The following is a 22,216-nucleotide window of genomic DNA, read 5'->3' as shown; positions in this document are numbered from 1 at the left end:
AGAGTCACAAAAAGACAGTTGCTCTGAATAACTGTAGAGCCGTAGTTGGAGTTTTATATCTGGTGCTATGAATCACTCCATTTTGTGTTATTTCTTCGAGATTATCAAGATCACTCCAAAACCATGTCAACATGCACTTTAGGATCCACATATCCATATGAACAGAATAAAATGCTGGAATTCTATGTGGAATTTCAGTGGATCTATAGAACAATTTGAGGAGAACTGAAATCTTTAAAATACAGAGTCTCAAATCTATTAGCACAGCATACTTCTCCACTTCTTCAACAACTTTTGTATTTTTCTCAAAAGCGTTTTGTTAATTCTATTGTCAAAGACTTACTCATGTTTACAGTCTGGTAAGGGTTTCTTATCCTGGTATTTTTGACCTTTCAGGTAAGAAAAGTGTTGTTCTGGGGCTACCCTGTGCACGTGGAATAAACTAATTCTCTGACTTCCAACCACTATGTGCCAGTACCTATGACATTCAGAAATATCTCCATGACTTGCCAAATGATTGTAGTGAGGGAAAATTGCCCCTCTTGGAAACCATGACTCTAGATGTGGAATGGATATTTGGCTATTTTGAGTCTTAGCAAACAAACCGTCAGAAATGATTTTATGCATCATGTTATAGTTATACATTATACATCATCAATGTATATAAATTCATATGTGAATATACAACACCTTATTTTTAATTCAATTATTAATGAGCACTTAGTTTCCTATTTCTTGCTTACTAAACAGTATCTACAGAAATCATGGTTTTTGATAAAGATATACATATTTACCTAGATATATATCAATATGAAAATATCCTTAGCAAACATAATTTAACATATTGAAAGACTTTGTTTTGAGTGTAACTTTGGATTCCTCTAAAAAGAAACAAACACAAAGCAATGAAGAGATTAAAACATTTGTAGAGCTTTACTCACAGAAAATTACGATCTTTTATTAGAGTACTGATTTTGAAATCATGAACATATCTATTTCCCAGCATTTACTCGCTCTGAGAATGGACCACTTGGTCCTTCAGCTTCAACAGCGCTTTCTTCACCTCCTTGTTCCTCAGGGTGTACACAACAGGGTTGAGAAGCGGTGTCAGCACAGTGTAGAAAACAGCCACAACTCCGTCCATGAGGTCCCTGGAGCCAGGTCTCAGGTAAATGAAAACACAGGGCACAAAGAAACAAAGGACCACAATGCAGTGGGAGGCGCAGGTCTGAAAGGCTCTGTGTCTGCCCTCTGAGGTGCGGATCCTCAGGATGGAGCAGACAATGGACACGTAGGACAGAACTATCAGCAGAAAGCAGCCTGAGGCCACCACCCCAATGTTCACAAAGATGACCATCTCATTGGCCGAGGTGTCAGCACAGGCCAGCTTGAGGATGGGTGGTGCATCACAGAAGTAATGCTGGACCTGGCTGGGCCCACAGTAGGGCAAGCGGAATGTCAGGGTGGTCTGGACGGCAGAGTGCAGGGAGCCACTGAGCCAGGTGCCCGCGGCCAGCAGGGCACACACTCTCCCGCTCATCATGCTGGAGTACCTGAGTGGGTAACTGATGGCCAGGTAGCGATCATATGACATGACCGTGTAGAGGAAACACTCGGTGCTCCCCAGGAAGTGGAAGGAATAGAGCTGGGCCACACAGCTGTAGAAGGAGATGGCCCTGCCGCCCGGGGTCACCAAGGCCATCAGCATTTTGGGCACCGTGACAGTGGAGAACCACATATCAATGAAGGACAGGTTGGTGAGGAAGTAGTACATGGGGGTGTGGAGGTGGGAATCCACCCTGATCACCAGCAGGATGAGGAGGTTCCCCAGCACAGTGAGAATGTAGATCACCAGGAAGATGCCAAAGAGCATGGTGTCCAGTGCTGGAGCATGGGGAAGGCCGGTGAGGAAGAAGGTTGTCACAAGGCTCACATTTAGCATTTCTTCTCACTTTTGGTCACTCTGCCTGTGAACATATGAGGAGCACCCAACCTTTAGCATTTCACTGAGAACTGAGAATCCATTCTCTATGTGGCAACTGCATCATCCATGGTGGAACATTCTAGAGCAGTACTTCGGTTTGCGTAAATCTTTGGTAAAGGTGTTGGGATGACTCAGTATCTATCACACCCAGGTGCATACACAAAGATGCACACAAATACATAGGCAGAAGGAAAGAAGAGAAAATCATTCTTAGATTTCTTTTGATGAATTATAAATTACAACCCACTTAGTGACATAAAACAAGTAAATTTATTTTCTTATCCTGTTTGTTGGTCATGTCAATTGGTGACAGATCTCACAGTCTCTAGGTATTAACTGAGATGCAATCTCCCATATGGCTCAGGATCCTATTCCCTGCTTTTTAAAGTAATTGACAGGATTTATGTTTTTGTAGTTTAGGATTTCAATTTTTTTGCTTCTTTTTGCAGGGCACATCAATTAAGCCTTCTCGAAGACACCCCAGGTTCTACGAGGTCCTAGCTACCTAGCCTTCTCAAAATATTGCCACACCTTCTTCAGAACCAGAAGGAAAATCCCTCTCCTTTTGCTATGACAATGTGTCATGTATTGATTACAATTTATCTCATGACACACGGCATTAGCAACAGACAGTATTGCTCTGTTAGACATGCCATTATACTCAAAGGCCTGTACCTCATTCAAAGGGAGGTGATTAAACAGGGACAGTACCCCAGTCAGAGAGTCTTGCAGGTGATTTGGATTCTGGCTATCACATTTTGTTTTCTCTCCAAGGTTTCATGGAGAAACTTACAGCCAAAGACTTAATTCTCATTAACAATGAATGTTTCTTAAAATCACAGTATACTTAAATGATTTTCTAGGATCCTCCTATGTTACCTGACATCACTAACATCACCAAGCTCACTGTAAAATTACAGACATTAAATAAGATGATACATGTAAAGTACTTACTGCACAGCTTGGCATGTCAGAACTAGTAGAAGACAGCATGTCACCTGTGCAGCCTCACTGCTTAGTTGCCTTTTTGCTTTAGATAGAAAGACAATAAGTAAATTTTCTGTGCTTCCTGAGGCAACTTCTCAATTTCAAAGCTAGTTATCGAGGATGCCTTCATCTTTGGTTGAGTTTCTGCAGTCACCACTACCACCTCTTTATATAAAGACTTTTTCTGGTATCTCAGAGCAAGTAAGAATATCAGTTACCCTGCACAGCAGGAGTCCACACAGCCTCCCACATTTCGCAGAACATACATAGCCAACCCCCTGCTTCTTCTCCACTTGATCATCCCTTACAAGGCTCTAAAAATAGAATTTCGAATGTGCTGTCCCAGCCACCATCTGTGGGATAGAGGATAGTTATTCATTATATGTGCTTCCGCTTTAGATAGCTAAACATTTTCTAATATTGATGTTGTTAGAAATCACAAATTGTCCCCTCCCACCTTCTGTACCCCTCATACTCATAAACCCAGACAATATTGTCACAGGAGACAATTCAAACAAGTCTATTTTTCTTAATTAACGCCTCCTACCTGAGACAGGAAAGACAAGATCTATGCAAGCAGCGGGGAATCACATCAGTTGGAAGCCAAGAAAAAGTGTGATTTTTTTTTTTTACAACTAATGCAGAAATTGTGGTTTTTGCTTAAATAAAAAACATTGTCTAGAATTTACGATACTCACTATTTCCTCTAAGCGAAGGCTAAGAAACTTGTCTCCATTGCAGAGCAACCAGGAATTGCTCTTAGCAGAGATGAGATAAAATGTGTTCTCTCTCCAAGGAACATAGCTCACGCAACATGAAAGCTATATTTTTTTCAAATATGGAATAAATAGTAGAAACAGGACTATTATAATCACCAACATGAATGTCAGGTCTTCAACAGTGAAGAAAATGTGAACTCTGAAATTTCTACTGAACCAACATGACTTAATCACCAGGATAACTTCATTTTCAGATCTGATGACATATGCAAATGTTCATCAGATAAAGTCCAAGGTAGGCTGAGGGCCAAGACACAAGGAAGGAATCTCAGTCTGGGCCGTGGGAGATGGGAGGATCAACGTTTGACTTTCTCCTCTTCTGTAACAAGGTGTTAGCCAATATGGAGCCACCCAATTGCTGTATCAATCTATCCATCTATCCTTCTATCTTCTGTCAAGAGAGACTAGATAATTAAAATCAGGGGAGGTCTAACAATTTCCAAGTGACAACCCAGTGCATGAAATGTGGAGGTAAGCAAAGGATGGAGATCAGGGGAAATAAGTGAAAACTCCATTTTTAAGAACCCACCCCACAGGACAGGATTCATTTCAGTTGTCAAACTCGCCTGAGTTTCTCCTACAAATTTTCTCCTCTTTTCTTTCCTCTCTGTACATGCACAGGCTCAACTTTGCAAGCTGTCACTCCAAGAACAGACACACTGTGTTGAGAAAGAGCAGTCCATTTCTAACCAAGAACCAAACTAACTCAAGTGCAGAGAATGGAAACCAACCAGGCTAAATGGCAGGAGCTGAACTTCACCTGGAGTCTCAGGGGACAGGATTACTTGTGGCTTTCCAGGATCCCGTGATGAGCACAAAACAACAGGAAGAGACCAGTGAAAGCTTCCCAAAAGCCTGCACGTTTCTCTACCTGTCACTTATTTGCACTCTCTTGGGATAGTTCAAGTCTTCTGGAACTAATTTTAACTTCCCTTCCCTCTCCAGTGATGGAGAGACACACACAATGGCTTACTCTCAACTAAAATTGTCCAGAATCCATACCAGCATCACTTGTTTGCACTCTCCTGCTCAATGTCTCTGTCTTTCCCACCATCCTGCTATAGAGAGCTGCAGCATGCCAATTCCAAAGCTTTGTTGTTGTTGTTTAGAGCCTCACACTCCCTTTTCCCAAAGAAACACCTACAAATACACAATGATTTCCCAACTGTATAAGAATAATTAAATTTTAGTGCTCCCATAATCTTCATTACTTTTACAAATATTACAAAACCCTTATGACATTACAAAGGTATAGTCTCCTTTGTAAATTAAAATTTTTTATTCATTTTTTTTCTTTTAATAGCCTTTTATTGCTTTGTCTGAACTTTTACAAATTAAAAATTTTAATTCATTTTTCTGTCATTAATTTCATTTTGCTTTCAAATTTAAATTACTTTGCTTCTGCTAATATTTTATGATCTAGGAAATTTTATCCTCTTCCATGAAGAGATTGTTTTTTATGTTGGTATGTTGCTTAAGGGTTTTTTCTTACACTGAACATTTATTAGTTTTTATTCAAAGAATATCCAGTTTTTGAGTACTTTTTCTTCACTTCATTTGGAATTCATTTTAATTTAGATATGACATAAGAATATTTTAGGTATAACATAAGGATATTTTTCCTCATTAAGTAAAACTTTTTTGTAGAAATTTGGTGTAAGTTTCCAACTCTTACAGTTTCTTTATAATCATTTGCTTTTGTACTCCAGCTTTTTTACTTTATGATCAAAGAAAATTTGCTGCAAACTATCTTTTAAAATAAAATAATTTTAATCCAATGTATCATTTCTATAAGACTCTTTTGTTGTTCGTTTCTCATGAATTTTTTTACTTAATATTATAAAGACTGCCACATTTATATCCTTAATCCATCTATGTTTGATTTTTTTATGTATACTTGTGAAATAGTATCAGGATTATTTTTTCATCTGAGTATTCAAATAACTGAATAATTTATTGAAGAAAACTCTCTTTACTATAGTTCATCTTTGTTGTATGAATGTGTATCAGTCTATTTATGCTTTATTCTCTTCCATTTGTTTAGCATGATACAAATACTACACTAGAAACTACTATAGCTCCATAGTCAGTTTTCACATCTGATGTTAAGAGTCTTCCAGTTCATTTTATTTCTTCAAGACTACTTTGACCATCTGGGGGACCTATTCCAATTCAACACAGTATATACTTCAGAATCCACATATCTAGGAAAGGGCTTTCCACCTTAGCACTATTAACCTTTTGGGCAAAATAGGCCTTGTCATAAGGGTCAGTTCTGTGCATTGTGGGACTTCCTCAGCATCCCTGACCTCCAGCCAGTAGATGCCACTATCTGTGACCTCAACAATATCTTCAGACATTGCCCAGTTACCTTTATGGGGCAAAATTGTCCCTAATCAAGACCCTCTCATCTAGATAATTAGTAGATGCTTTACTTCTTCTATTGAACCTTAAGAAACATAAATCAGTGGGCACTAATGATAGCCTAAACCATTTTACATGTTGTTGTAGAGCTCGTATTATCTTTTCTGTAAAGCATTTCATCATATCAATATGCCACAATTTATTTTTGCTCAGCTGTTAGCCATTTTAAAACTTTTCAACTTTTGCCTGTTAAAATTAGTGTTGCAATAAACTTCAGGAATACACGTTTTTGAATACAGGTGCAGATATAAATACTGTATATTTATGGAATTTCCTTTGGCATGTATGTATTGTATATTATTTATGTTTTCTTTTGGATGCACATTTGAATTTGTACAGACACACAATTCTGTCAGATACCTATGGACACACACACACACACCCAGGAGTGGAATTGCTGAGTGACAAGCATCATTTAGGCAGATACCTGCAATCACCTTCTCACCTGGTAAGACCTCAACTCAGAACAACCCTATTGCCATTATCTCCTTGTACTTTCCCCTTCTGGCAGGTTTCTGGGGATCCTGAATATCATTCTACAATTTTGATTCCTTGACAGTACCTTCATTCATTCCCACAAACCCAGTCAAACCCCTTTTCATCCTCCAGAAAATTTTGCCCCCTGGTCTCTTCACTGTATCATCCTCCTTCAAATTCTAAGACTCCTTCCAATCTCATAAATCTCAGATGTCCTTCTTCTTCCTCCAACTTCCCTCTTGCTCTTTTTTCTTCGTTTTCTCATTCCTTCTGTTACAGGCAGCCCAAACAGGGAGTCTGCCTGGATCTCTGATAGTCAGATGCCTTCCCACATGAGAAAAAAGCAAACAAAGGAAAACCGAATTTTATGCAGTTTGACTAAACTGGGGAGAAGCACCAACATTACTTCTCTGCTGGTCCCAAGAAATGAATACAATTAACACAAACAAAAGCCAGGTATATACATATACAAATTCAGCTATGCTTAAACAGAAAATAAGTCAGTCTTAATTGCTTTGGTTCTGTCCTCAGGATGAGCAACTGTGGGATGCAGGAAAGTAATTATCAGGAAGTTGCTTTTTAATTTCAAAGGTAGTCTGTTTCACTTCCTTCCCTCTTTCCTTTCATCCTTTCTTTTTTCCCTTCCTTCTTGCTTCTCAATTATTCTACTTCAAACACATTTACTACTTGTTTATCATTATGTGCCAGACACTGAACCAGGTATGTTGTGTTCCAACTCCGTTTCACCTCCCAGATTTTGTGCTGTAGCCCCAAAGCCTCTGCTACTAGGGCTGACTATACAATTGCCTTTCGTGAGAGAGATTCCCTTGCCCCCCAACAACCTTTCCTGCAGAACCTCCACACCCATTCCCAAAGGAGGAACTAATAAATATTTTTGTCAGATTGCAGGGAATATTATGACCCTTCACAGGAATGAATAAGTCCAATGTTTTAGCAAAGGGATTAACTGAATGTTCAATATCAGTTGAGGATGATCTTTTTTAATCTGCTCCTCCCACTCAGGCTGAGAGATCTGGTAAACTGGATCTGCCATCACTAAGACTTGGCATTCCCTGCTTTAAATGTTTTCTCCTGCTTTACCCCATAACACACCCTCTACTGTTAGCCCTTCTACTTCAAAAGTGGAAGATAAAATGGCACCACTTCAGGAGAAATTTTCCCACCCCCTTCCATGTACCCGACTACATAGAAAATTAAATTGAAAGCAAAGGGAGGTCTACTGTGAAAAACAACCACTTAGTCTTCCTAACATAGATTATACTTCTTTTTTAACTTCCTAAGGCCAAGGACCCAAACTGGAATTTGGAACCAAAATCTAGTTTTAACCAAGGATTCCTTTGCCATAATTATTCTTTGGAAATATATGTTCCCATCAGGGATATCACAAAACAAGAACAGCCTATAATGGAAGGATTAGGTATTTACAGCCTTAAATCCTTTCATCTTCCTTTCTCTATGTAGGATTATTCACTAGCAAAACCCTAAATCTTATTTACTCACTATCATTTGGAAGTACAGAAAAACTAGGAAATTATGGGAAATGTAATAAATACTTGATGCTGACATTATGATTCTTTCAATGGAGACTGGCTCATTCAAAAAATAGACCATATTTCACAATATGATCTTTTAAATAGATTGCACTCCCATATGCCTCTTTAAAAAATTGCATAATTTTTATTTACAAGAGCTATTTTAGCAAATATTTATTGAGCAATAGTTTGCCCAGCACTAGTTTAGGACTATAAGCTTCTCTACTCCAGGAGCTGGGTGGATCCATACCATTAATCTACATGATTTAAGTAAATTTTATCCACTAAATAAGCAGAATGACATTCACCATTGGAAAAGTCCTTATTCTCTTTAGAACTCAGTTGATTCAAGTATAAATAGGGTGAGCTTTGGGTCCTTCCTACGGGTCTAATCTAAGTATGTTTGACTTTTAAGAGATTGCCACAGTTTTAATTTTCGTATTTGTTTATGGATGATCTGACAGTTCTGCCAAAATAGGTTGTCTACTCTATTGCAATGCTCTAGTAACTTACTCCAAATTGAATCAGAGCATATTTTTTTTAAGTAAAAATATGTGTTATTCATGAAGTACCTTTAGCTTTAAAGTTCTTTCAGGTACAACCTGTATCTTAAAGGGATAAATGAGTAAAGCATAATTATCACTGATTTATACGTAAGAAAACTTAATCCCAAGAAACAGAGAGAGACTCCTGATTCCTGATTATTTGTGCTTATAGCATAGGAGTCTAAGCTATAAGGGCAGTGCTAGCAACTAAGTGAACTTCCTGCATCAGTCATAGTGTAGGGTTTGCTCCTAACAAAGCCCAGTGCAACTTATTACCATGTAGTAAGTTAATTCCCTTTGGTGAAGCACAAGGAGTGTCAGCCCCTCAGTCTCCCACCCCATGGGGACTATAGGAAAGAAAAAGATGCTTGCCAGAAAACAACAATCTGGAGGTCAAAGCCTAGAGGCACCACTGCCAATAGTTTCACAAAGCTATAAAGGGGAGGGGTGAGGCTAAAAGGACACAGAAGTAGCAGCACAGGTAATACAAGCAAGAAGAGGCACATCAGGAGGAAACCAGTGACCTGCTGAGCTCAAAACTGGGCCTCCATAAGGAACAGCAAAGCACAAAAAGGGACAGAAGAAGAGGAAGCAGACAATAGCGTCAGTGCAGACTTGTGCCCAGGGATTCGTCACTAGGAGAGAAGGCTGCAAAAATGATATAGAGGTATAGTAACAGAGATTTTTCTGAGGTATATAATATTAAATGTTAAAGATATTGGGAACAGAGAATGCAACTGAGACCTCCTAATGACACTATGGCCAGGAAAGAAGTCTGAAGTCTGCTTTCCAAAGATCAATATATGTCATGGAGTTGTCTGGGCCAGATGGGGTTTCAAGGTCAACCTCAAGTTCATATCACATTGGGTTTGAAAAGGCTGGATGAAGTTCAAGTCCCAGTGTTGGTTTTTTTTTTTTTTTTTTTTTTCCTCCAAGCCTTCTTGTGCAAATTGCTTCTTTTCCCATTACCTAGATCAGTGTATATCATATGTGGATAATATAATGTGATACTAGCTAAAATGTATACACCAAATTTCTGAAGCGGATTTAGTTGATAGTAGATAAACAAGGAGTATTTTTCTGTCTTTCCAGGGGTAAAGGTATTATTTCTCTGTAGAGAGAACAGTACATTATAAAAGTAAATAAGAACTGAGAATTTAAGGCAGCACAGAAATAAGAAATTGTGGTATGAAAGAGAATTTTGATTAAGAGGAAAATTGATTTTCATTGTAGAAGAACAAAAATTTTTATGTGACTTGGTATAGATTCAGAAGATATTGGTATTTCTTTTCTTTTTTGGTGAGAGTCTACACCTATCCCTCCACTTCACTTTTAAGTAAAAAATTGAAAGCAGAAATTTTGAGAGATTTGTCCAAAAATAATATAGCAAAAGAGAGAGAAAGAGAGAGAGAGAGAGAGAGAAAGTAGTGATGATCTCAATCCTGGAATTAATTTGATTTCAGAAGTCAGATTAAAAGATCCAACTGATATATCTTTGATATTATCTGCCTAGAACATAGGGATATTCACACAGAGGGAAACTCATTTGTTCAATACTATGTGTGGCTCTTTCTGTGAAATGTATGCCATGAAATTGAAATGAAAAGAAAAAATAAAACAAAGTCCTTTTGCAACTTAAGGCCTAATGGAAAAATAGCCACACACGTGCAAGTTGAAACATGCTTTCTATAAGCCTGTTACAAACACGAACACTCAGTACCATGGTAAAATTGAATTTTATCATGTATGAACATATAGAAAAGAACATCCGGACATAGGGTCTGGTGCCATTCACTATTCAGGCAGACACTGGAGGTCTGGAAACCATGCCCCATGGATATGGGTGGAATACTGTATTTAGTTTGGGAGAATGAAGGAAAGACCCATGCACAGAGCTTCCCAAATCAGAAAGAAGTAAAATCACTCTAAACCTAAAATCAGTTAATGAAGAAATGTCTGTTCTGTTGATTTCTTTCAGTTTGATCTATGAGTTGCATACCAGGCAGCTAGCTTACAGAACACAAGAGTTCAAATTAAATTTCCTAGTCTAAATGTGCCCAATGTGCAGAATATATATTGAACCTAATATATTTAGAATCTCTGACATTTTAGCTAGAAATAAATATTTTCAAAAGTTCTATATAAAAATGCTCATCTTATATAAAATCCTTCATGTTAGTGAAGCAGTATAAAATTCCAGCCCCAAAGCACCTAATTGTATTCTCATCATTTCTGAATTACTTCAGTCCATCTCTCCATCCACTATCCATCTCTCTGTCTGTCTATCCACACAGTAGGGAAGTATATATTGTGTCTTTACCACAGCATCTAAAGTCTTAGTGGGCTAAAAAAAATTCTAGCCCTTCTACTTCTACTTGGAAATGCAAATTCCCCTTTTTGGTCTGTATCTACATTTGTATGTAGAACACTAACAGTGACTACTACTTCATAGGATTGTTGAGGATTAAATATTTACAGTAGTACTCAATAAACATAAAATATAATTTTCTATCAAATATGTGTTGCAGTCCTATATTATCAGGCAAATTCAGCCTTCACATGGGTGCCTCAATTCTGAAGTAAATATCTGAAAAGTGGCAGAGCTCTGCACAGTGAGGGGTCATGTGGAGTATTCTTCCTAGTGCCATCTTCTCTCCTCCAATATTTATTCTCATAGTCTCTTTACAAACTGGTGGCAAACATCCAAATGGCATGTCCCTTTCATAGAGGCTCACTGGCAACTCAGAATCACTCAGAAGACTTCAAAGGGTGTGACATGAAACAGGACTGGCCAACTGAACTGGCCAATGGAACCATGGCAGTAACCATGTCTACCATCTGGCTACTTTCTAACCTGCACCGTAGATCTCCATGGATCTCCATGAATCTGTCGTTTTACCATCTCAATACTCTTTAGTGCCACAGAGACTACTTTTCTAGTGACAAGTTGACTAGGTAGGTTCTGAGTGATTTGGGGGACTTAGCACTTTCTGTGTTAAACTGAGATGAGGATGGTAAACAGAAACAGTTGATAACACTAAATAAGTGTTTAAACTGCAAAGAAATTGAATAGTCTCTCAAAATATAGCTATAAAATCCATTTTGAAACATGAGGTAATGCTTAGTGATTCCTAGGTGCTTACTTGATTACCAACTTGCAATGGTACAACATTGCCCAAGTGGATAGTCCAAGCTTACCAGCATGGCCTGTGGGAACAGAAGTCTTCAAATCTAGTGTGACCTACTTCAGTAGTCTCTCAGAACTCCATTCCACAAACCAGGCTCTAATAAGATATGCCTCTACCACTTCCTAATATATCAGCATCTTTAATCTGGAAAGTTCTATTTCTCTAATATCTAAAAAGTTCCTATTTATCCTTCATCTGCCACTCAGCTGATGCCTGCTCAGTAAAGTTTTACTTTTCTTTTCCCCAGGTTGTCATTCTTTGCATGATAATAATATACCTTATAAATCATGAAGAACTGTTCCCCTCTCTTCCTTCCTCGCTTTCTCTCTCTCTATCTATCTCGATCTCTCTCTCTCTCTTTTCTCTCAAAAAAGTCAAGACAAATAAAATTTGGGGCCATGGTTGACCATAACAGAAAATTTGAAAAGTGAAACTGTGGATAAGGAGGTACTACTGTAAATAACTGTAGCGAACACCCACAAACAAGAGCTGGGAGAGTGAGAGAAGGGAAAAAATGATAAAAAGCAAGGAAGCAAGAGGAAGAGCAAGAGCTAGCTAGAGAGAAGAAGAGAGATTCTCTTGTGACTGTTTAAAAATGACACACTGTAGATGTGCCATGCTTAGAAATTTTACAGGAATATTAAGTCTTTCTTCCTGCTACTACTTTTGGCAGATGTGAACAGCAAAGAAATGCAAAGTGGAAACCAGACATCTGTGTTGCACTTCATTTTGGTGGGCCTGCACCACCCACCACACCTGGGGGTACCGCTCTTCCTCGCTTTCCTTGTCATCTACATACTCACTGTGTCTGGCAATGGGCTCATCATCCTCACCGTCTTGGTGGATGTCCGGCTCCACCGCCCCATGTACTGGTTCCTATGTCACCTCTCCTTCTTGGACATGACCATTTCCTCTGCCATTGTCCCCAAGATGCTGGCTGGCTTTCTCTTGGATAGTAGGGCTATCTCCTTTGGGGGCTGCGTAATTCAACTCTTCTCTTTCCATTTCCTGGGTTGCACTGAATGCTTCCTTTACACACTCATGGCTTATGACAGGTTCCTGGCCATTTGCAAGCCTTTACACTATGCTACCATCATGACCCGGAATGTCTGCAACTACCTGGCTTTTGGCACCTGGCTGGGAGGGACCATTCATTCACTTTTCCAAACAAGTTTCATATTCCGGCTGCCCTTCTGTGGCCCAAACCGAGTTGATTACTTCTTCTGTGACATCCCTGCCATGCTGCGTCTAGCCTGTGCTGACACCACCATCAATGAGCTGGTCACCTTTGTGGACATTGGCTTCCTGGCCCTCACATGCTTTATGCTCATTCTCACATCCTATGGCTACATTGTGGCTGCCATCCTGCGAATCCGGTCAGCAGACGGGCGTCGCAATGCCTTCTCCACCTGTGCCGCCCACCTCACTGTGGTCATTGTTTACTATGTGCCCTGCACCTTCATTTACCTGCGGCCTGGCTCACAGGAACCCCTGGATGGGGTGGTAGCTGTCTTCTACACAGTCATCACTCCCCTGCTCAACCCCATCATCTACACACTCCGCAACAAAGAGATGAAGGCGGCCTTACGGAGGCTGGGAGGCCTCAAGGAAATACAGCCTCACTGACTTCACCCAGCACAGACATGGGGCAGACACAGAAGCTGAAGGCAAGGATCGGACACCAAGTATTTGGGAAGATGTACGGCAGAGTGAGAAAGAAGGATCCATGCAGAGAGTAAAGGACACCTAGGTAGGGAGTCAAAAGCTGGGAAGTTCCACATTGTGACCTGTTCAAACATGACTTTCGACATCTTCCTTCAGTACCACTGAAAACTAATTAAAGACACTTAGCAAAGGTAGCAGCTTGAAGGAAAAATCCAAGATAAGAAAACTTCAACACAAAAGCTCCATCTCTCTGTGGCATCCATCGCCATGTACGTGATTGCTTCTAATCCCTGTGTTGATGCAAATAATCTCCATGCAAACCATTTGATTTGACCTTGACAACAACTCTGTGAAGTAGGTATTATTGTTCTATATTATTATTCTCATGAAACTGTGGGGAAATTGAAATTCAATGAAGTAAGTCAATTTTTTCAGATTTTCTTCTCTCTTCCTTTTACCTTGTCATAGGAGATGAACATGGACTTGAACTTGAGGGAGCAATTTCACCTCAATATGAGGGAGTCTTTACGTGTGCACTGTGCCATGAACTGAGTACCTCTAATCTACTAAGCTTGAACAAAGCTCCACTGTGGTAAAATTGATATAGATATATCAAGGAGAAACTTCCTTGCTCTGCAAATATAAACCAGGTTTCCCTGCACTTCCAGGGATGTTAATGAAGCAGATCATCTGAGATGGTGTCCCACTCCTGCATTTTTTACACAGTTTTTGGGTACAAGTGCAGGGTAGGATGCCGTGGGTCACATATCTGGTTACAAGAAAATGATCAAACTCCTCTGAAGTCCACCTAGACTCCTTTCTTCTAAGAACGTTGTCAGCATCTTAGTGTTAATCCTTCACTCCTAGGACCCCCTAAGTGCTGGAGTTGCTTTTGTTGATGTTCCAAAAGTTCATGGGCAAATACAGCCCAAGAGAATCACTATCTTCTCCAGACTCAATTTCATTTATTAAAAAACTGTAACAGAGGAGTACTGATTGCTATGCACCAGAAACTTTCTAAGAAGAAATGTGGATTGTTAGGAGTTCCCTTTCGGTCCATTTTAACAACAGAAATGCAAGTGTAACCAGAAAAATATGCAAGAACAGTCAATTCAACTCAACTTAGCACAAATGTATTTAGTATAACCCCAAATAAGTGACATTGTAGTACATTCCAAATAAATTTCTAATCTTAAGGGGAAAAAATGCATTTACATATGAAGCAAAGAGATAAAGTACAGAACCAGAAATTGAATAAGACTCTATTAGAATAAATAAGTGCCCAGTAAATATTGTTCTGGAAAAGAAAAGAGAGAAAGATATCACTAGGCCTGGAATTTATCAAGCTGGTTACCTGGAAAAATGTAAGATAATAAATGAAAGATACTGTGTGGTTCATAAGGCTTGTTAAGACCTTCACAGGAGACAAGCACATAGAATTCTTCAGTTGATCAGAACATAAGCCTCTAGGGATAATCTTAAATGAATGCTCTAGAGAAGCCTAATTAACTGTCTTAGGAAGAGCAGCCCAAGACTATTAAAACTCTTTTTGACAAACATACACAACCACAGCACCACCGGCCCCTAAACACTCTGTGATACAAAGTGAGGCAGAATGTAGAGAGTAAGGCCCAGAAAGCCAGAACAGAGTCTGCCTGGAAGTCAGACACAAGAAAACAAGAGGACCTCTCTTGTCATCAGAGCCAGTGACATACACATCACACACAAAATGAAGTCACATAGAAAACTGCTTACTTAGTTGGTTCATAGTCAACAAAGAAATTAAAATGTTATTATTTTATAAGTAAAACTACTATGTAAAAACACCAAGCAAATACTTTTATTTTATTATCTATCTACAGTTATTTACTAGCAACAGAGCTAGTAGGTGAACTCATCTCTGAATATTTGAACTTTCCACCAGCAAGAACTGCACAATGATATTTTCTTATGCAACTTCATCTCTTTAGAGAATATGGTGTTTTCAATTTGTTTTAAGATCATCTAGACTCAAGAATGAGAAAACTACACAGGAGAGAAAAAGTAGTGTTGGCCTATATGGATATTTCTCCATTCTTAAAAATACAGAAAAGAACCTGCTACTGTTTATAGTAAAGTGTTTGGGCTTCTTTCGATCCTCTGGATTCAGATTTCAAAATTTGCACGTATACATTAATATACATCCATATTCACTAATACATGTTTGTTATTAACAAATTTTTAAGTAGCTATACCTTTATTTTTAAATAACCACTAGGGCTCTTTCCCCTCTCTTTTCTACTCACGTTCATATTATTCCTGGTTACTTTCTTACTCTTACTCAGATTAATTTCAGAATATTTTGTCAAGTAGTGAACTAACAAAATCATTTCTGGCATCTTGAGTTCACATTAATTTTAGAAATTTAATCAACATTAAATTCAATCTTCCTATTATTGAACATGGTACCCCTGTTTCCTGGTTCACGTTCTGCTATGCACACTTCACCTTAACCTTTGGCTAATACTTTATTTCATCATGACTGGATAATCATTCTGCCTAAGTTGTATCTAATCTGCTCAAGTAATTTTGTACTAATTTTTAAATTCTAGCCCTTAGAAAGAACCCTGATCATCCTTATTTTTAAATTCCTAGGGAACACTTCAACTCCCCTTAGTCTCCTTAGAATTATTTTCTTTTTATGTAAATTTAAGTTATAGCAAGATGATCTAAGTTATTTTAGATTCCAAAGCTCTAAAATTGTCCCTTTCCCACTATGTTCAAGAAAGAGTGTGATAAATGCTCCCAAGTATGAGTGTAATGGAGAAAAATGCTCTTGGGAAGAAGATAAGAGGTATCACAGCAAAATCTCAAATTTTGTCAAGGTTAATAGTCATTAGCCAGAATTTCTTCATCCACTGTTTACATGCTGTATGTTAGTGATAAAATGTAGTGAGCATGATTTGTTTAAAAAAATTATTTATATTTGCATTTATTGTATATTTTGACTTTATTTCACTGTGTTCAAAGGACCAGGTTAGAACTAATTGTTGGAAGTTTAAGTACCCTAAACATGTAAAGGATATTTTAACATATGAACTATCCTATGTTGGCATAGGCTTTTCTATGACACAAAAATACTTTCCTACAGAAAGTGTCATGGAAAAACCAGTGGTTGCAGTAAAAGGTTGAGAAAGACATGAGACTTTATGCTACATTGCTTGCTGTTCAGGGTGTGTGGCTATTACTATGAGGATAACCCCTGTGTAATTTCATTTACATTTTAAAGAGGTGGAATTGAGATCTATGTGTGTGTGTGTATATACACTATCAATTATATCAACTATATCAATTGTAAAAATTGTTCAATTAATTATTTTTAAATCATTTGCAGATGAGGAAACTAAATTTACAAATTTACTCAGATTTCAAGGTAACCTATCAGGTTGCTCAGCTCAAATGAAGCCAGATTTAAACAGAGTATCCAGGTCTTACCCTCACTTTAACCACATCGGGGTGCCTGGAAATTACAAAAGGTAATCCCTTCATTAGTGAAGTCATCTCCTTAACCAGAGGATTGCGAGCTGTGCTTTTTGTGGTTTTGAGTTTTAGTGAAGTAACATTTACTCCTTCTGTGTATACATTTTGATAATTTTTAACAAATCACACCAATTGTGAAACTATCCCCACACTCTAGTGTTAGAACATTTCTGTCACCTTGTGCCTACTTTCTGTCAGGCCATATCCCCTCTCTGGTCCCCAGCATCCACTTATTTGTTTCATCTTTATCTAATTTTTGTACATGTAATCACAATAAAACATGTTCTTTTTTTTTTTTTAATCTTTCACTTGGCATGTTTTTCAGGTTCACCCAGAGTGTAGTCTATCAGTACTCCATTGTTTTCTAAACTACATAGCATTTCATAATATGCATTTATCACATTTTGTTTATTCATTGACCTGTTGAATTGTTTCTGTGCTTTGTCTAGTCTGGGTGATGCTAAGAATATTTATGTACAATCTTATGTGTAAACATATTTTCTATTCTCTTAAATATATACTTAGGAGTGAAATGTCATATGCAACTCTATGTTTACATTTGGAGGAATTGCCATTTTTCACAGTAGCAGTACCATAATAATTCCCAGCAGCCATGTATTTCTCTACACCCTTGCCAACACTTGTTATTTTCTCTTTCTTTTTATTATGTCTCTATTTTAAAGGAACATTAATTATTCTGCATGAAGAGAAAACCGTCTCACTAAACTTATAGATATTTGATTCATTCAGACAGTACTACAAGATATAAGGACAAAGAAATGGACGTTAAACAGAGTTTTGATGATCTGATTAAACAAGTGAAAGCAAGATTTCACAAGATTAAATTTTACTATTGCTGGTGCTATAATCAAAATACCAGATTTCCTTCTCTCTTTCATTCACTATAAAGAATAAATGTTAGCCAACTGAATCTATATTATAAAGACAAAAGCACCTATCATGTACCTTTAAACAATAGTCTTGATAAAATTTCTGGATCCTAATTTTCTTTCACAGTAAAACAATCTTTTTCATTATATATTTCCTTATTACTCTTCATGTACGTGATAAACATATATCAAGGCATTTATATTTACAATTCAGTTGTCTTCCATGTTACTTAATAGAAGTAATATTTATATCTTCTATAAAAAATTATAATACAGAAAAAATTTTCCTGAAATTTCTCAAAGCAGCTGCTGATTTTTAGAATTAAGATATGTCTCTGGTTTGTTTCTGATCTAATAACAAAACAAATCTTTTATCTTCCATATAACCATTTTCTCTTTTTCCTAGCTTATCATTTGGTTAGAAAGCTCAGAAATACTGAGTAGGATGAATTTAAATAGCAATGCTTGTTTTTTCTCTGCCTCAAAAGTGACTTACATTTTTACTATTAAATATTATATTCCTAGAATGGTTGTGCTAGTTATTGTTTCTCATGTTTTCCTAAAATTCCTTTCTAATATTATTATACTAATACTTTTCTTATAATAAATTTTGAATTTTATTTAATACTTTTCTGAACTTATTGAATATTTTCTCTTCAAATTAATGTCTTAATGTAGTGAATTAAAAGACTTTGTAACATTAAAATAATCTTTTATCAATATAATTTCAAGCTATCACAAGTATTTGCTTCCATTATGTGCAGTTATATTCATAAAAATAATTTATAATTTCTTTCATGTACTATCTTTTTTAAATTAATATAAGTTTATGCTAACTTAATGGACAGGCTTTTTTTAATTTTTTTTTATTGCAAACAAATGGGATACATGTTATTTCTCTGTACATGAAGTAGAGGCATACCATTTGTGTAATCATAAATTTACATAGGGTGATGTTGTTTGAGTCATTCTGTTATTTTTCCCTTCCCCCCACCCCTCCCACCCCTCTTTTCCCTCTATACAGTCCTTCCTTCCTCCATTCTTGCCCCGCTCCCTAACCCTAACTCTAACCCTAACACTAACCCCTCCCACCCCCATTATGTGTCATCATCCACTTATTAGTGATATCATTCGTCCTTTGGTTTTTTGAGATTGGCTTATCTCACTTAGCATGATATTCTCCAATTTCATCCATTTGCCTGCAAATGCCATAATTTTATCATTCTTTATGGCTGAGTAATATTCCATTGTATATATATACCACCGTTTCTTTATCCATGGATGGGCTTTTAAAAATACAATCTCTAAAACATTTTACAAAGCAATTCTAAGATAGATGCCAGTAAAACTTTTGTTTTAAATATAAATATAAATTCATCAGACCTCTGGCAAAAGAATTAAAGTTGGCAACAGGCATGCAGTGCAGCATTCAAAGTGACCAACACACAAAGCAAACCATTCATGGAACATGTTTCACAAAATTTAGTGAAAGAAAATGTAATTGGATAATTTTATATTCAGCTAATGAGTTCTTTAAAGAAGAAGACCATGTGATAGCAATGCTCAACACATAAAAACTTACAGAATTCTTCATTTTTCAGTCCTCTGGAGGAATCTGCTAAAGAATGAACTTCAGTCAATCAAAAGATGATGAGGAGAACTTCAGCATAAAGACAGATAGTGAGTAGTTTAATTTACAAAAGTGTCCACCCAACTGACACCATTATAGGAAGAAAATTCAAGACTAATGTACAAATATCATATGTTCTGATGAAGTGGAAATAACTCAAGTAAAAAAAAAGAGAGAAAAGAGCCAGGCATGGTGTCATACACCTGTAATCCTAGCGACTCCAGAGGCTGAGGCAGGAAGATTGCAAGTTCAAAGCCAGCCTCAGCAACTTAGCAAGGACCTAAACAACTTAGCAAGATCCTGCCTCAAAGTAAAAAACTTAAAAAGACTGGATATGTAGCTCACTGGTTAAATGCCTCTGGGTTCAATAATTCCAGGTATAAAAAAAGAGAGAGAGAAAGAAGAGTGAAAGAGAAGGCAAAAATAGAATGAGCTTATTGTTGCACAGTACAAATACACATTAGTGGATACCATAAATATTAATAAATCTGGCAGCAAAGAACAAAATGATAAAAAGGAGACTAAACCAAATAAACACAGTACAAATAAAATCACAAAGCAGTATCATAAACGTCAGTTCAACTTTACTAAATAAAATATTTGCAGGCACAATCTAAAATCACATTAAGAAAATAATATACCATGACCAAGTAAAATGTGTTATAGGCATACAAAATTGGAGTAATATCACTTAATGTATTAATATTATATGTTATACAAGTAGATTAAAGAGAAAAATCCTAGTTATCTTCATAGATACTCAAAAAGTCTTTAGCAAAATTCAACACCCATTCATGACAAAAATTATTCAAAAGAAAATAAGACATGAAAATATTTAATATATTAAATTTAATATGACATCTGAATATGTATTAAAATAGCTTCTATTTTATTTAAGTGGAAGACACTGCAGGCATTTCCCTCTGTTAAAATCTGTTATAGAAGCATTAATTAATGCAATTAGATAAGAGAAATAAGTTCAGGGAATAAAAGTGGGTAAAAAAGAACTAGAACTATTTCTATATGCAAATAATATAAAAACATGCTTGCCTTTAGGCTTTGGCTATTGTGAATAATTCTACTATATACACTAATCTAAGTGTTTGTATGGACCTAACTTTTCTTTTCTCCTGTATAGATTCCTAGGAGTGGAAATGCTAAGTCACATGGTAAATTCATTTTTAACTTTTTAGGAAACTGCCAAACTGTTTTCTAAGCAGGTTACCCATTTTTCATTTCTATTAGCAGTGCATGGTGATTTCAGTTTCTCCACATCCAACAACATTTGTTAGTCTTTATCATTTTTTATCATACCCGCTCCTGTGGTTATAAAATGTGCACATGTAAACTTATCTGAATAAAATATCAGAGATAAATACATACAGCAGATATAAACAACATTGTAATATATTGGCAATATGGTATATACTGTGTTATGAAGGATAAATTAGTCATTTACTGAGCGTGTCCAAGCAGAGAGCACAACATTTTTGTCAGACACATCAGAGCAATTATCACTGCATATAATAAATGACTGGATATGAAGAAGTGACAGATTCTATGCTATGTGCCCCACTCTATCCTAAAGAAAGTAATTGCTACACTAACGGAGAACCAATGATAATATCCACATTTTAAATTTAAGGAAAGTAGGAACAGAGAAATCAATCATTATTACTTTTATCTCTCAGCTAATTAACTGTTAACCACGGACTTAAGCTTAAATTCATAGAAACTCAAATAAACCTGGCTCCTTCTACTTCTACTGTTCTATTTCAAAAGTGCTAATGAGAAAGTAGAGAAAATGCAAGTTTCTTTCCCTGTGTTCTTCCTGGGGAGACAGGACACATGCACATAGACCTCTACAACAGTCCAAGGCAGAACATGATTAGGTATTTATTAATAATTATAAAGATTGCCATTAGGCTTCAGGAATTAATAAATCAACATGAGGAAAAATATTTGTAAAAGGATCCCCTAGGAATTAAGTTTCAAAATGAACCCTAGGGAGAACATTTGGGGAAGCAGATATTAAAAGTATTCCATTTATGTTTGTAAATGGACTGTTGTGAGGGAATCAGGGAGAGATTATGGCACATAGAGGAGAAGATGAAAGAGCAAACAGCATTCTTGGGTAGGAGAAATTTCTTTAGAGGACTACAAGAGATATTTTATGTCAATGGAATGAGCTTATAAGTATTTTCAAATATCACAAAAAGATGCACTCTGTTATAGGCAGTGCAGATCAATAAACATGAAAGCTATATTAAGCATGTTGTTTTCAGAAAACTGACTAAGAAGTAGACTACAAAACCATTTAATATATTGGGGATTAAGTAAAAGATTGCACATAAAATGCCATCGTGAAAATCTAGGTATAAAATAAACAAAGGCAGCCAGGCATGGTGACACACACTTGTAATCTCAGACACTTGAAAGGCCGAAGGAGGAGGATGGCAAGTTCAAGGCCAACATGGACAACTTAGCAAGTCCCTGTCTCAGAATAAAAAATAAAAAGATAAAAAGGGCTAGGGATGTAGCTCAATGTTAGAGCACCCCTGGGTTCAATCCCCAG

General features: G+C 37.0%; 3 protein-coding genes across 7 annotated transcripts in view; 1 reads left to right on the top strand and 2 right to left on the bottom strand.

The window, feature by feature from the left end:
• The window catches only part of LOC306640364 (olfactory receptor 8B3-like), a gene marked incomplete at both ends in the record, with an annotated part of 204,322 nt that overhangs the window by 125,773 nt on the left and 56,333 nt on the right, over nucleotides 1–22,216 (bottom strand). The window lies entirely within an intron of this gene.
• LOC306640341 (olfactory receptor 10G9) lies at nucleotides 1,007–1,942 on the bottom strand (the record flags this gene model as incomplete). Its single annotated transcript, XM_079104545.1, has 1 exon — nucleotides 1,007–1,942. The coding sequence occupies one exon, from the start codon at nucleotides 1,940–1,942 to the stop codon at nucleotides 1,007–1,009; it is 936 nt and encodes a 311-aa protein (XP_078960671.1).
• OR10G6 (olfactory receptor family 10 subfamily G member 6) lies at nucleotides 12,598–13,563 on the top strand (the record flags this gene model as incomplete). The annotated part of the gene is made up of 1 exon (XM_079104589.1): nucleotides 12,598–13,563. Exon 1 carries the CDS (start codon nucleotides 12,628–12,630, stop codon nucleotides 13,561–13,563), a length of 936 nt encoding a protein of 311 aa, XP_078960715.1. The 5' UTR covers nucleotides 12,598–12,627.

Source organism: Sciurus vulgaris (genome assembly GCF_902686455.1).
Source record: "Sciurus vulgaris genome assembly, chromosome: 11".
NCBI lineage: Eukaryota > Metazoa > Chordata > Mammalia > Rodentia > Sciuridae > Sciurus > Sciurus vulgaris.
This window is presented reverse-complemented; position numbering and strand designations above follow the sequence as displayed.